Below are 16,661 nucleotides of genomic sequence, written 5' to 3'. Positions count from 1 at the left end.
TCCACTGTAGACAGCTGGGTCTCAGTCCTGTGGGGGACTCAGCAATTTGTATGTAGTACATCACAGAGTTGTATCACTTGGTGGACAACTTGATACCTAAGGAAGCTGGAGTATTTATCCATAAGTCCTAAATGACATTGATTGAAATCTGCTTCTAGGACATCAGCTCTGACAACATCACACTGCTGCATGCATTACCTACACATACTTTTGTAGTCAGATAAACCCTCTAACGGAGAGTTATAAGTGGCTGAAGTAAGACATCATATACATGCATAGAAACAGCAAATGTCAAGGAGATATTGAAGAGGCTCTGAAAGCATCTTTATGAAAGGTACATGTCAGGTATCAAAGACTTATTCAAAGCTAATCTACATGGCTTGGGATAGGATGAGGCTAGGCACCTCACTCTTAAGAAAACATTCGCTCCCAGGGTCATCTACCTACAGGACCTGCACTTGGGTGACCCTGAGAGTGAGTGCCTCCTTAAGCTGTGTGCCCTAGATGCCCTGCCTGCCTCACAATAGCCCCAGCCCTGCTGGCCTACTGCAAAAATGACAGGCTCCCTGTTTCAGCAATGATGAATTCAAACAGTGGGCATGCCAGGCATCCAGGAGACTCTGTGCCCCCAAAAAGGTGGGAAACAGTAAAAGTTGGGTCTCTTCTCTACCAGAAAAAAGTGGGCTGACATGAGAGAGGTTAAAAAGCAGTTCCTATCCAGTAGGGCAAGACTCAGGTTATTGTCTTCCCTATATAGTAAACTCCAGAAAGCCAACTCCAAAAAGTTTAAGTGAGTTAGGTGAGGTCCTATAGCTGGTTAATGATCTAACCGGATGTGCGGCCTGTTCCTCTGTCGCCTTCTCACTGCCCAATGATTCGCTTTTTTGCTGACCTCATGATGATCTTGAGAGAAGACAGAATAACTAGAACTGGTGATACCAACATAGATGACTAGACTAAGCCTCCTAATAAGGCTAATTTGAAGATAGTGCAAAGGTGTTCATTCTCAACATGCCAGCTCACCTTCAGGTCCTTCAATAGCTGGGAAAGCCCTCCTTTCTCAGAGGATGATGAGACTTTACCTCCAGATTTTTCAGGCAGGTTGGATCTAGGGCTGGCACTGGCCACATGAATGTCTAATTAATGAAGAGATGGTGAGAATAGTTATCATGTTATTTGCTCTGGGGCAAGAGGCTTTCTGGACCTATTTTATAAGGGGAACGTCCCTAAAGGGCAAAAGGTAACTGAAGATTAGCTCAGTAATCAATTCCAGAGGTACAGTCAGGCCTCAGAGACTACAACATCCCTCCCTTCTTGGGCCATGGCAAGATATTTGATATATCATGAGGCCCTGCTGGAGACACACCTCAGGCACAGCAGAAGGTAGAGTCAGTAGGAGAAATATTGCCAGCCCACAGCTCAATAGGAAATGTTTCTGTCTCTTTAAGTTGTCACCATGGGGCGCACCCTGAATTTCCTGATTTCTGAAGTCTGAGTGACTTCCTCTGTGTGCCGAGAGGAAAGAGGCTTCTGCACTCACAGCCGAAGGGAAAGCAGCAGGTTGGGGCATCTTGTGGCCAACTTCAGAGCCTGTCACCAGGAAAGGTGAGCGGTGAGTCTGAGCCTGGGAGCTGGCGGGAGCTGGGGATGCTCTGAAAACCAGAAAGAATGTGATTCCTAGAGTGTTTACTGCCTGAGCACTTGCATTCCACAAGGCATCATGTGGGAAGCAAGATCTGGATCAATCAAGGTCATGCTTCCAGGTTTTTAAGTTGGCAAAGTTCAGAGGAAATTTTAGTAGCGTCTTCTCCAGCTCTGGAGCACACACGTTCTTGGTGGGGAGTGAAATCTGTCTCCTCCCACATTCCCTTAACAAAGTAAGAGAAGAGTGTGCTGGAAGCACCTCTAGGAATAAAACACAGTTTGAAAGGCATCAGAGCTCAAGCTCCCCATTGAGCAAAGGCAAAAGATATTTCTGTGGCCCCATAAGCCATCTAACCTTGGAGTGAGTTACAATGTGATACGACTGGGTACATCTGAACTCTCTTCTCTCCTCCTCACTGTCCGCAGAAGGGGCCCCTGAGGCGACATCTGAGATAAATTGCTTGGTCTTCAACTCCTTTCCCTGCATGATCCCTTAAACATCTGCTCCCTTAATTCAAGTTTTTCCTGCTCCAGCCATGGGGACACCTGAAGTTCCTCATCTGTACAATAAAGGGGGTTACAAAAATGACGGATGTCCAAGTTCTGAACTGTGGACATCAGAAACTTGATTTGTGAATCAGAATCTCTGAGGATGGATCCAAGAAATGTACATTTTTAAAGAGCATTCAAGTGACTCTGAGAAACAGCACATTTGAGTGGTAAAGAACTCAATAAACTTTGAGGTCTCTTAAAGTATTAGGAATATAGGATTCCACGAGTGTACATTCCTCAATGATTAAGAGTCATCTGTCACCTCAGAGTTCATCTGGGTCTTACTGTATTCTTAAAAAAAAAAAAAAAAAAAAAAGAACTATTTAAAGTCATTTCAACCCCTGTTCCAAACTAGGGAAAATTCCAGTAGTCTATCTAGAGTTCTGCAGTTTCCCTGCAGTACACTTTCTCATTTTCTTAGTTAACAAGGACTTTTTGCTTCATCTAAATTCTTATTCTTTGCTCTGAATCTCACAGCTGCTTCTTCATTTCTGCTCTGATGTCAATTATGATCCTCTGTTTGTTCCTACCTGCAAAATAATTAATCACATAAGGCCCATGGAGTGAACTTTATTGAAGGCTTTGAGGAGGGCCAGCGGATGTCCTGCAGAAACAGAAACAGCTCTAGCTTTAAGACGAGGAAAACCTGTTCTCCAAGTATTTCAATCAAAGACAAGTTGCTCAGCCAGCCTCTCTCTCCGCCCTTCCTTCATGTGTGGTGCCAATGGGAGAGAATGGGTACTCAAGTGTCCAGGGTGCAAGACACAAAGAGGTGGAGTTTGACATGGTGAGGCACAGATAGGTCGGGAGGAGTAATAGTTCTAGGAGCGGAAGCCGAGTGGGTTGGAAAGGCCCTGGAATCTGCTGTTTGTGAAGTAGCTGACTGAGTGGGGGATTGCCTGGGAATGAGGCTGGAGACATAGATGCGGGGAGAAACGCATTTGTGTTCAGGAGCTTGTGTGATCAGGCAAACTGGATCACAGAGTGTTTAGCTCTATTACACAATGTTAGATTTCGGCATAATCAACTTATCTTTTTTTATTTTTTTGCTGGTGCTATTGTTCTTTATTATTTCTACTATATTTAGGGTTCATTGCATAACAGTTAAATTTAAAGTAAGTATAATGATCAGTAGATTCCTTATATGCCAATAATATATAGTCTGAATTTTTAAAAATCAAATTCAACTTTTTTGTCTTATTCATAAACACATAAAAATATAATCATTACTCATATTATCAGAAAAGCAACCCATAAATTCTATACTAACACATATTTAAAAAAACAAACTAAAAGAAAACATATCTTTCAAAGCCTCAGATTGGAGGGGGAAACAACTTCAGGAGCTGAGGGGTAGTGTTCAAGTCTCTCCAGCACAGAGATCATATTTAGACAGCTCTAGACAAACCAAGTTATTTGTTTAAAGAAAACAGAGTCAGGGTCCCTCCAGATCTACTTGGGAGATCTATTCAATTTCCAAAAGAAAAAAATCCCAATTTTCTTCTTGTTTTTTTCTCAGGCCAGCCGCTTGAAGGTGGGTGCCTAAGTCACTGGGTAAATTTTCTGGTTCTGAGGGTTTACCTAATCCTCCCCCAGCTACTGAATCCCTCGATATCTCTAGCTTATGTCAGTGATATAGAATCACCTGGGAAAAATTAACACCTAAAGCTTACCCACTGGCATTGGATAAATGTTATAACCTACGCTCTTCTTTTTGCTTTGGGAGTTCCTGAAAAGACAAATCCAAGCTCACCCAATGTTCTCACCACATCATACCAACTCAAGGGCAGAGTGTTGGCCCTTCCAATGCCATTCTCTCAAGTTCCGGTATAATCCTTACTTAAAAAAGGATTAGAACAATGTATTATATTGACGAAATTTACCTGTCTTCTCTCTAGCCATCTGCCCTTCTGCCAAAACAGACACTTAGATTTTTAGATCCTTGCAAGCAAAAACCATGTCTTTTCACTGTGCTGTCACCAGCTCTTTGGACTTTGCCTGACACAATGTAGGTGGTTATGCCTATTTGAGGAATAAATACATGAATTAACAAATTGTGTTTGGGACTCTTCTAGGTAAGCATGGGAGGAAGGAAGATGGCAAGAGATGAAGAAAATGTCTACGGTAAGACCATATCTCTGGACCTGATACTTGCCTCCCTAGGCTTGAGCTTAGGATAATAATGAGAATGGGGCTTCCTCAAGGCTGAACAGAGATAAGTTCCAAATGTGTCTCAACCCTGGAATGAAATAGCACCAGCCCTGAGATTTGCATTTTAGCTGGATCTCTGTTGTGAGATGTTAAGTTCTTTGACTAACCTGCTCCCTTGATTCCACAGTATAAGATAAGGGTAATAAGGCTACTCCAGTCTCCACTGAAGAAGTGCAGAGCATATCCAATCATGTACTAAAGTGAACATGATTTCCAAGGTAGAATGTTTAGAGAACAAAGATAGAGGGTTAAAACAGACATTCTTTTTAGGCAGCCCGTTTAAGAGAGAGGGAGGGGAGGAAGGAGGGAAAGAGGAAGAGAAAGAGGGAAGAAGGGAAGAGACCTTATCTCACCCCCTCAACAGGCCTCTGAGAAACAAGGATCTATCATCACTCCCACTTTTGCAGAAGAGGCTTAAAACTTAGATTACTTAACTTCTCCAAGGTTACACAACTAGCACATGGTGGGGCTGTGATTCAAACCAGGGAGTCTGGGACTCCAGACAGCTCTTCACTGCCAGGCAGTACTGCCCCCACTGCCTTTCTCTGGGGGTGGTCTTGGGAGAATATTTCAGAGTCCATCGAAAGTTTTAAATATAAAATAAATATATCTGTATGTGTGTGGATGACCAGAAATGTCAGATGAACGATTGGCCTGGACTGATAAAGGGGCATTTCTATGATAATTAGCTGTCTTTGGAGCACCTACAGGTGCAGGCAGACCACCCGAATACAAAAGGAAAAGGTGGAAATGAATCCGGGGGCTAAAGTCTCTCTTTTTTTTTTCTTTTTTTTTTTGAGATGGAGTTTCACTCTTGTTGCCCAGGCTGGAGGGCAATGGTGCGATCTCAAATCACCGCAAACTCTGCTTCCCAGGTTCAAAGGATTCTCCTGCCTCAGTCTCCCGAGTAGCTGGGATTACAGGCATGCGCCACCATGGCCGGCTAATTTTTGTACTTTTAGTACAAACTGGGTTTCTCCATGTTGATCATGCTGGTCTCGAACTCCCGACCTCAGGTGGTCCAGAAGCCTCGGCCTCCCAAAGTGGTTGAATTACAGGCTGAGCCACCGCGCCCAGCCTATTCTTAACTTTTTTTTTTTTTTCTAAGTTCCCAAGGGAAAGTTGGTTAGACTTAAGTAAAATTATAACACTTGGTCTCACAGGTTTAGAAGAGGACACCCAGTCCTGGCAGGAGCCCATGCTGAGGCTCATCCTTGTTGGGAGAACAGGGGCCGGGAAAAGCGCCACCGGGAACAGCATCCTGGGCCAGAGACGGTTCCTGTCCAGGCTGGGGGCCACGTCTGTGACCAGGGCCTGCACCACGGCCAGCCGCAGGTGGGACAAGTGGCACGTGGAAGTCGTGGACACTCCAGACATTTTCAGCTCCAAGGTGTCCAGGACAGATCCCTGTTGTGAGGAGAGAGGTCACTGCTACCTGCTCTCGGCCCCCGGGCCCCACGCGCTGCTCCTGGTGACCCAGCTGGGCCGGTTCACCGCCCAGGACCAGCAGGCCGTGAGGCAGGTGAGGGACATGTTCGGGGAGGGCGTCCTGAAGTGGATGGTCATCGTCTTCACCAGGAAGGAGGACCTGGCCGGGGGCTCCCTGCACGATTACGTGCGCGGCACAGAGAACCGGGCCCTGCGCGAGCTGGTGGCCCAGTGCGGGGGCCGGGTCTGTGCGTTTGACAACAGGGCCACCGGCCCGGAGCAGGAGGCCCAGGCGGAGCAGCTGCTGGGGCTGGTGGAGGGCCTGGTGCGGGAGCACGAGGGCGCCCACTACTCCAACGAGGTGTACGAGCTGGCGCAGCAGCTGCGCTGGGCGGACCCCGGGGAGCGGCTCCGGAGGGTGGCGGAGCGCGTGGCCGCCCGCGTGCGGAGGAGGCCGTGGAGCGCCTGGCTGCGGGCCGCGCTGGGGGCGTGGTCGAAGCCGTTTTGGAGCTGGAGCCTGTGCCTGGCCCTGCTGCTGGGAGGCGCGCTCCTGCTCTGCGTGCTGCTCCACGGGCGCCATTCGCAGGTCTTGCTGGAAATCAGGCCTGACTGACAGTGCAGGCCCTAAAACTGCAGGCAACTTGGTAAGAGAGCGGTTGAAGGAAAAAATTCATTCCAACAGAAGGAATCCTGTCGTTTCAGGCACAGTTTTAAGACACAGAAAACTGAACGCTGCATCATCTTTGCAACTTTAACAAGGCTCAGTTAACTTTTTATGTTTTTAAGTCTCATTTTAAACATTGCGTATGCAGAGTTTTAAAATAAATTCGTCTAACAATAACTTTCTTTGGTAGTTTTGGTAGTTTAATGTCAAGTAGCTTGTGGTGGGGACAAATCCATGGCACAGGGAAAACAAGTGCCTTTATTTTAGAACTTTTTAAAAAATTCAATTGAGACTGCTCCTCCTTGATAATTTTCTAGTTCTTATTCATTGGTAGATATGTTCCTTTGGGATTCTTGTAGGCTTTCAGCATCAATGAAAGAAATGTGGGGGTTACACATGTTAATTTTACTTCTGAGACATCAGTTTATTAGTACAATGATTTTCTACCAAAATGATAAATGTAACTGTGCTGAAAATAACAGTTTCCACTTTTCTAGAACATATTATGGTTCTTGGCTTTCCAAAATGAAGTAGGGTCCCAGCACAGTGGCTCAGCCTGTAATCCCAACACTTTGGGAGGCTTAGGTAGGCAGATCATCTAAGATCAGGAGTTCAAGACCAGCCTGGCCAACATGATGAAACCCTGTCTCTACTAAAAATACAAATATTAGCCTGGTGTGGTAGCCTTCGCCTGTGATCCCAGCCACTCGGAAGGCTGGGAAGGGAGAATCGTTTGATGCAGTGAGCCGAGATTGTGCCACTGCACTCCAGCCTGGGTGATAGAGTGAGACTTTGTCTCAAAAAAAAAAGAAAGAAAGAAAGAACTAAGATATTATGATATTGGGGAAATAACGTAATATCTTCTATATGGTCATTCATACTTTTATCACACACATGCACAGTCTATCTCAAGCTCCTCCCTGGTCATGGAGAAGAGGCAGAGCGCCAGGTGCATAGGCTGAGATTGCAGACACCAGAGCATCCTGTGCTGTGCAGCTAAAGCATCCAGGGCCTGTCCAGGAAGGTTCTTGAATGCCACATGATTAGAAAATGTGACACTGACTGACGCTGACTGGTTGTGCAAACCAAACAATAAGATTTCCTTATTTCTATTTCTGAACATAATGAGAGGCCTTTAAGGGAACTCAATGTCTTTAAATCAGCCAACCTCTAGTAAGGGCATGGAGACACAGGATGCAGATATTCACCTGAGCCCCAATCAAGGGGAGGAGGAGGAGGCGGCGGCAGCTGGAGTGTGCGCAGGTGCCCTAGAGTCCTTCCCAGCACACGTTGGGAAGGAGGGGTCTGCAAGCATGTGCAAGAATGCCAGGTCGGGCTAAAGACCACAGGAGGTTCCAGGTAGGCTGCGGGCTTCGGGCAGGCTATGGTCCGGGGCCCTAAGGGCCTTGGTGACCGCTGCAGGGAGTTGGACTTTTTGAAGCGTGGCTCAAGAAAAACCCATGTTTAATTCCTCCCTTTCACTTCCTCAGCAGCCATACTTGGCCCAAGCAGGGGCCTCGAGCCAGGAAGGGATTCCTTTAATGACCAGAGGGGGCAGCAGGGAGGGCACAGCGTGGTCATCCGAGGCCACTTGCGCACGAGCCACTGCTGCTGGTGGTGTTAGCAACTTTTATCAAAGCTGTTTACTGTACAGCAGCAGCAAAGGTATTGCTCTTTGTGGAACAGGGCTCCCCCATAGGCAGTGTGCCCAGAGTAGCAACGCGGAAGCAGTTTTGCAGCCATAGTTATACCCACTCTGAAATACATGCACATTAGGCGGTGGATTATGCCAACATTTCTAGAAAAAGGGTGGTAGCTTCCAGGTCGTGGGATTGTTGCCATGGAAAGGAGCTGTAACTTCCAGGTGTTACCTTAGCAATGATAACCTGACGTGACACTGGTGAGTGTGTTTTATGGACAGACTCTTTCACCTCCTCCCTTTCAAGCTAGTCTTCAATGTGTCTGGAGCCCAATCCCCACCATTAGAGTCGAGTCCTGCCTCCTGCCTCAGTAATATAAATATAAAGTAGCATGTGGTTAATTTGTCAAATACATTTGTAAAGTGCAATCAGAGATGTATTGTCAATCTGAATCTCAAAATATGCTATCATCTTTGAATTTGAATAATATATTATTCTAAAAGTTACAGTTTTCCTTTACGTTCAATAACATTTCTCTAGTGGTTTTCTTTTTCAGAAACTTTGATTATGATCTTTTTTTTTTCACCTTTGTATCCCTGTCATACAACCCAGTGCCTGGCATATAAAGTAGAGTCAGTAATTGTTTGGAAAATGAATGGTAAAGTTGACTTTCCTGTACCCTTTTAATATTAGGTTTCTAACTATAAGAGTTTTTACCATTTTCTAAGTTTTCTATCATAGATAACAAAAAATTCTTTCATGTAAGCACGCCATTGTATCAATGATATTCTCCTGCCCTAAGGAAATTTTCTTCCTTTCAAGCACAGAGTTCCCAAAATTACTGTATTTCTACCCCTTTCAGCTTATTTTATCCTTTTCTCCTGCTACAGAACAGCTGGCATTCACCATTTCATCCAGTAAAGTCGTTTTTTAGGCTATGGTTTGAAGGATGCTTTTCCTCCATAGCTCAGGGTTAGGCCTTATGACCTCACTTATGTAATTTGAGTGATTTGATAGCACAAATTAATTTTATATTTAAATTACAGCATAAAACAGCACTGCCTCCTGTAGGAAAAACTTTCTTGCTAATTTTAACCAGTCACAGGGTAAAAATACTGCCCAATACTTCAAAAATTGCATGAATATATATTCATTTCAATTATGTCCCCCTTCCTCTCGTCTCCTTTTATCTCTTTGAGTATAAAAAATGTATGGGTCATGTGCTGATGATGTTTCTCTTCATATTTCCATGCCTTGGTGCCTGGACCAGCTTTTGTTCTACACAAAAAGACTTGTATCTGGCTTATTTCTGAAAGCTAGTGTTGGCCATGATGAACTTTTAGAACAAAAGATTTCAGGCACTGTGTACATTCTTATTCTTACACAATCAATATTCAGTTCCAGCCACACCATAGCCCTGACAGACACCAGTGCTCCTTCCAGAGATTCACCTATGGATTGAGTATCCCCGAAGAGAATTCCTGTAAATTTTGGGTGAAGCTATAGCTAGACTATGGCTAAACACTCATTTATCCCCTGTGATTTTTAATCTAACAGTGGCAACGTTGGCCTATTCTTAGGCAACTAGATTTGTTCTTGCTACCAATAAAATATTTTATTGAGATGCCTCTAAATTTGTCCCCAGCCTCTTTATTTATTTAAGCAGTTATCACTCCATATACTGGATATTTTGTTATAATTATTGGTTTGAGTCTTATTTTTATATTTTCAATCACGTTCTTTGCCTAATTCTTCTCATATTTTCATATTTTCTTTCCCTCCTCATAATCCTCTTTACATATCACTGTTTAGGCACTTAGACTTTTTTTACTTTCAAATGGTGTTATATTGTGCATATACTCTTGATTTCATACACCTGAAGATTCCTAGACTATTTTTTCTGCTACATGTTAGCATGATGTGTCATGGTGAACACTGAAGAGAACTGCGTACCACTCCTCAAAAATTACACACACACACTTGCATGCATGTAAACACAGACACAAACATACTCACATCTCAATACCAAGAAATAAATAGATATCTCAATCCCAAGAAACACAAGGAACGAAAGACTTTCGGACTTCCAGTTCTGCAGAATTTCTTAGAAGGATCAACTCCAAGTTTTAAGCCCAAATTCCCAGAATTTGTCTCCAGTAGGCAGAGAAGGCCTTCTTCCTGAAAACTCACAGATTCTTTCTTGTGTTAAAGGATAATTCTCTGTAGAGAATTCTCTGTAGATCCCTCTGTGACAGCTTGCACATGAAGACCTAGATCAGAATTATCTCTGATGCTCAAAGAGTTAGGATTACTCAGAATCAGTGAGATCAACGGAGCATAGATCATATGGTAATGGTGGTTAGATAGTTAGTACAATACTCCCATAGAGAATAATGTCAAAACTCGAGATAAAATTAATAGTAAGCTTCAAAAGCCTAACAAGAGTGAGGAATTTCTATAACAAATCTAAGAAAAGTGAAAACCCAGAAAGCTAAGCCTGGTAAGGAGCCACTTTTGCCCTTAGAGTATTTACAGATCAAGTAGAAACAGCTTAAAAATGGAGCCACACCCTGGGGTTTGGTAATTTAATAGGATAATCAGGGTAAAAATAAAATCCACAATCAATCCAAAGTGAAGACTCTCATCCTCATCCTACTTTTAGAAAGGATCCCGCCTGTAATCTCAGCACTTTGGGAGGCTGAGGCAGGCAGGTCACCTAAAGTCAGGAGTTTGACATCAGGTGGGCCAACCTAATGAGACCATGTGTCAACTAAAAATACAAAACATTAGCCGGGCATGGTGGTGCATGCCTGTAATCCTGGCTACTCGGGAGGCTGAGGCAGGAGAATTGCTTGAACCCAGGAGGCAGAGGTTGCAGTGAGGCAAGATTGTGCCACTGCACTCTAGCCTGGGCAACAGAGTAAGACTGTCTGAAAAAAAAAAAAAATCCCAAAGTGTTAAATTATCAAATGTAAATCATCTCCTTCCTGTAGACTTGCAGTGTGAGTGTCCTGAGACTTTATTAAAGTGATCTTTCTCCAAAAGTGTCTCAAGATTTGGCATTAAAAAGGAATTCTACCTGGAAGTTGACACTAACATTTTGGGCCTTCAATTTTCCTTTGAACACTTCTTTGTAAATGTCATATCTAACACTCAGAGAAAACCAACCACCTAAAGAAACATGATGCAATGAGAAAACCAAACAAAAAGTAACAGAAACAAGTAAGCAAGGACTTGAGATACTATAATAATCAGATATAAGTATAAAGTAAGTATACTTATTTTACTTATGGTCTGAGGGCTACCTGTCCCTCTACCTGCTTCTGCCTCCGTTAAATTTTTTGTACGTCTAATCCAGTTTTGGTGTTTCCTCCATCACAAACCTGAACTTATATATAACTGAAATTAACAACTCAGTAGACAGATTTAACGGATTAGACAGTGCTGAAGAGAGAACCAGGATAGAAGAAAATCCAGAATGCAGCTCAGAGATACCAAATAGATAGGCAATGTGGAGAGAGGGTAAGAAATATAGAGAAAAGAATGAGAAGTTTTAACATATTAATCATTCTGACGGAATAGAAAAACATTCACAGAGACAAGACAAAAAAAAGGGATAGAAAAACAGGAGTTAAGACAATATCTGAAAACATGAGAATTTTCCAGAACAGATAAAATATATCAGTCTGCTAATTCAATTAAGCTAATAAACTTAAAGCAGAAAAAAGGGATATTATATTTAAAGGAGTAAAAATTGGACTGTCAAATGACTTCTAAAAAGAGGCAAAAAAAAAAAAAACACCTCTGTGTTCTGTACAAGACTTCTATTATACATATACAAGTAACACCCTGAATTCTGTGATAGTTAGTTTCATGTGTCAGCTTGATTGAACTAAGGGATGCCTAGATGGCTAGTAAGATATTATTTCTGTGTGTGCTTGTGAGAGTGTTTCCAGAAGCGATTAGAATTTGACTCTGCAGATTCAAAAGAGTAGAGTTCTGCCATCACCAGTATGGGCAGACATCATCTAGTCTGCTGAAGTTCCAAAAAGAACAAAAAGGCAGTGAAGGGAAAATTCACTCTCTCTTCTTGAGCTGGGACATCCGTCTTCTTTTCCCTTCAAACCTTGGAGCTCCTGGTTCACAAACCTTTGGACTATTGAACTTACACCAGCAACCTCCCACACACACATCTGGCTCTTGGACCTTTGGCCTCAAACTGGGAGAGTTACATCATCAGCTACCCTAGTTTTCAGGCCTTCAAACTCAGATTGGATTATGCCATCAGCTTTCCTAGTTTTCCAGCTTGTAGACAGCATATTATGGGGCTTCTCAGCCTCCATAATCATGTCAACCAATTACATTACACACACACACACACACACACACACACACACACACACACACACACACACACAATGGGTTCTATATTTTTGGAGAATCCTCACGAATACAGGTGCCATTAGGAAGAAGGTCAGTATCACTGAGAGAGCCCAGCGCCCAAGGCCCAGGCACATAGGCCATGCCTAAGACTGAAGCTGTGTAAGAACAGCAAAGAACACTGCCCTGCCCTTGCCATACACCTAAAAAATACTGAGTGATTAATAAGCAATCCAGTCTACTATAGGGAAAGGTCAAAGCCTGGAACAACCCCCTATGAAATGGAGTTATGCAGAGATGACTGAAATCTGAGGGTGACTGGAACAGGAATACCAAGTAAAGCCCTATGGCATTTCAGTCCCAACTTAAGCATCAGGCAACATTAAACAAATTAAAAACCTAAGATGCACTGAAGGTAACTATAGCAACAACCCCAACCCAGTTCAACTCTTGATTAGATTGACTCAGCTGAACACTAAGAGCCTGACAGAAGAAGAGGCATAACCATTCTAGGCATAAATACTATTTATCTCAATTTACTTTCCTACTATGCATATTTACAATTTAATAAAATTATAATATATTCAGAAAAGCAAAAGTACAATAATCCACTATGAAAAGACAAAAACAATCCACAGAACCAGACTCAGAAATTATCCAGAAGTGGGACAGTGTCTTTAAAATAATTATGATTACTATGCTAAATGATGAAGTGAAAAATGTAGACAACATGTAACAAAATACTAGGCATTTCAACAGAGAGACAGAAACTATAAGAGTCAAATGTAACTTAAAAATTAAAAACATTCTATTAGAAATAAAGTATTCCTTAGGGGTTACATCAGTAGACTTGACACCGTTGAGGAAGGAATCAGTGAATTGGAAAATAAGTTAATAGAAATTGTTCAAACTGAGTAAAGGGAGAAAAACAAATGAGGGAAAAAATATCTAGGAGGTATGAAATTATATAAAGCAGTTTAACATACATGTCAAAAAGAGAGAATGAACAGAAGAAATATTTGAAAAGGTAGTAGTTAAGACTTTTCAAAAAATAATGAAAGACACCTAACTACATACCCAAGAAACAGAGTGCTCCAACCAGGGTAAACACATAACAAAGCAAAATAGAAAAGCTAGACATTTTATACTTAAACTGTTGAGAACCAGTGATAAAGAGGAAGTCTTAAATGTAACTGGGGGAAAAAACATTATAATAGAAAAATAAATATTAGAATCACAGCTGATTTTTTGTCAAAAACTACAATTCAGGACACAATTGAATAGCATTTTTATAATACTGAAATTTTTTTTAAAAAACTATTAACCCAGAAATGTATAGCCAGCAAAAATCTTTCAAATATGATGGTAAATAAAAATGTTAGTTGTTAGTTAGAAATAAAGACTGTGACTAACAAAAGCTAAAACAATTAATTATCAGCTTATCTTCACTACAAGAAATGTTAAAAGAAGTTTTTCAGGCAGAAGGAATAAATATGACACCAGATAGAAATTTGAATCTACACAAAGAAATGAAAAACCCTAGAAATGGAAAAAATAAATACAAATATAAAAGGAATTTTACATTTTTTAGCTCTAACAAAAAAGTAATAGTGTATTAGGGAAGTTATAAAATATGTAAAAGTTTACAACAATCATAACACGAAAAGGAAGGATGAATTGCAAGTACACTATCATAACTCTTAAAATACATGTGAAATGGCCTGAAATTTTTATAGACTGTAATAAATGGTCTAAAATCCACGTAGATTTGTTAAAACCACAAGATTCAGCCATATGCTATCTACAAGAAATGCACTTTAAATATAATGACTGAATTGGTTATCTATTGCTGCGTAACAAATTACCACAAATGTGACAACTTACTACAACATGCAATTATTATCTCACAGTTTCTGTGGATCAAGGGTTTATATTGTTGGGATATTTGGCCCCTCATTTCTCATGTTGAAATGTAATTCATGGTGTTAGAGGCAGGACCTGGTGAGAGGTGTTTGGGTAACGGGAGTGGATCCTTCATAGATGGGTTGCTGCTGTCCTCACTGCAGTGAGTGAGATCTGGTCATATGGAAGTGTGTAGCACCTCCCCAACCTGTTGCTCTTACTCTCTTCCAGTGATATGCAGGCTCCCCTTTGTATTCCACCATGATTGGAAGCTTTCTGAGTCCCTCAACAGAAGCAGATGCCAGCAATGTGCTTCCTGCACAGTCTGCAAATTGTCAGTCTTATGTATTTCTTTATAGCAATGCAAAAACAGCCTAGCACAGGAGTCCACGCATGGCTTAGGTGGACCCTCTAGTCAGCAATTTATGAAGCTGAAACAGAAGTGTCACCCATGCTGCTATTTGGAGCTCAGGGTCCTTTTTCAACTTCATTCAGGTTATTGGCAGAATTCAGTTGTTTGTGGTTGAAAGACTGTGGTGTGGATAACTCTTAGAGGCGGATCCTCTCCATAGGCAGTTTAAAGCATGAATGCTTGCTTTCTTAAAAGCTGGAAATATCTCTTGCTTTTAAGGCTTCTTTTAATTAGGTGAGACCTACCCAGAACAATCTCCCCTTTAATGCAAAACTAGCTGATTAGGAACCTTAATTAAATTTGCAAAAATCCCTTTACTTACCATGTAAACCAATCACAGGAATGGCATTCATTCTACTCACAGGTCTTCCCACACAAAAGGGGAAGAGATTATCCAGGACATGTACACTAGTTGATGGGAATCTTGGAGCCCACCTTAGAATTCTGCCTGTCACAGTCATAGAGATGTGTTGAAAGTAAAAGAATGGGGAAATAAAAATCATGAAAACACTCATCAAAAGGAAGCTGGAGTAGCTACATTAATATAATACAGATCTGTAGTCTACAGAGCAAGGAATATTGTCAAGGATAAAAATGGGCATTACATAATGATAAATGTGTTAAATTATCAGGAAGACATAACAATCCTTAGAATGTTTGCACCTAAAAACAAAGTTCCAAAATATGTGAAGCAAAACTAAAGAAACCAAAAAGATAAATAGACATATCCAAAATTATACTTGGGTACTTTAAACCTTGTTTCTCAGTAATCAATAAAACATGTAGACAGAAAATCTGTAAGAATACAGAAGGTATAAGACTGAATGCATTCCCTTAAGTTCAGGAAAAGGCCAGGATGTCCCTCATTGCCACTCCAATTTAATGTTGTGATAGAGATCCTGCTGGTGAAAGGAGGCAAGAAAAAGAAATTAAAAGCACACAGATTGGAAAAAACATAATAAAAATGTTTTTATTTGCAGATGACATAATTTTCTACGAAGAAAATCTCAAAGAATCAAGAAAAAATATTCTAGAACTAATAAATTGGCAAGATCAGAAAATACAAGGTCAACATACAAAAATCAGTTATATTCTTACATACTTGTAATAAATGGCTGGAAACTGATATTAAATCAATACCATTCATAGTATCATTAAATTATAAAATATTGGAATTAATCTAAGGCTTTTACACTGAAAACTACAAAACATTGATGAGAAAAATCAAGTAAGACCTAATAACTGGAACAATATTATACCATGTCCATTAATTAGAAGATTCAATATTATTCAGATGTCCGTTATTTCTAAATGAATCTACAGAGCCATGCAATCACAATCAAAATTTGGCAGGATTTTCTTATATATTTTTCAAACTGATTCTAGAATTTATATTTAAAAACCAAAACCATTTTGAAAAAGATAATTCCTACTTCCTGATCACAAGATTTATATATAGCTGCCACCATCATAACAGTGAGGTATTGGTGAAGATTAGACATAAAGATCAATGGAACAGAATACAGTTTAGAAATAGACATATATATATGATCAATTAATTTTTGAAAGTATACCAGAGTAATAAAAAAAAGGATAGTTCCTCCAAGATAGGTTAATGGAATGAAAATTTGGACATATATTTCTAAAAAAAAAAAATCTTGATTTATATCTCACACCATATGCCAAAATTAACTAATGTGATCTTCTGAAAACCATTACTCTACTCTGACTGCAGTCTCCTTATCTGTAACATGGGGGAGAAAAGAACTAGTTTGGATGATCTCCAGAATTGTTCTAGCTTTCACCTTCTGTGGCTGTACCTTTTTCC

The 16,661-nt window shown here is 41.1% G+C and overlaps 1 protein-coding gene across 2 annotated transcripts; it reads left to right on the top strand.

Moving 5' to 3' along the window:
- Positions 1-1,458: 1,458 nt before the first annotated feature.
- Positions 1,459-9,773, top strand: GIMAP1 (GTPase, IMAP family member 1). Of its 2 annotated transcripts, none has more exons than XM_032245041.1 (3): positions 1,459-1,605; positions 4,272-4,320; positions 5,571-9,773. In XM_032245041.1, the coding sequence occupies exons 2-3, from the start codon at positions 4,278-4,280 to the stop codon at positions 6,446-6,448; spliced, it is 921 nt and encodes a 306-aa protein (XP_032100932.1). In that variant the 5' UTR covers positions 1,459-1,605; positions 4,272-4,277; the 3' UTR covers positions 6,449-9,773. The 2 variants fall into 2 exon arrangements, with proteins under 2 accessions (XP_032100932.1, XP_032100933.1); XM_032245042.1 differs by having other exon boundaries at positions 1,472-1,612.
- The last annotated feature ends 6,888 nt before the right edge of the window (positions 9,774-16,661 follow it).

The sequence above is a fragment of the Sapajus apella genome, unplaced genomic scaffold (assembly GCF_009761245.1).
Source record: "Sapajus apella isolate SASKATOON/1434 unplaced genomic scaffold, GSC_monkey_1.0 scaffold56, whole genome shotgun sequence".
NCBI lineage: Eukaryota > Metazoa > Chordata > Mammalia > Primates > Cebidae > Sapajus > Sapajus apella.
The sequence above is the reverse complement of the archived record's forward strand: the minus strand, read 5'-3'. Positions and strand labels throughout refer to the sequence as shown.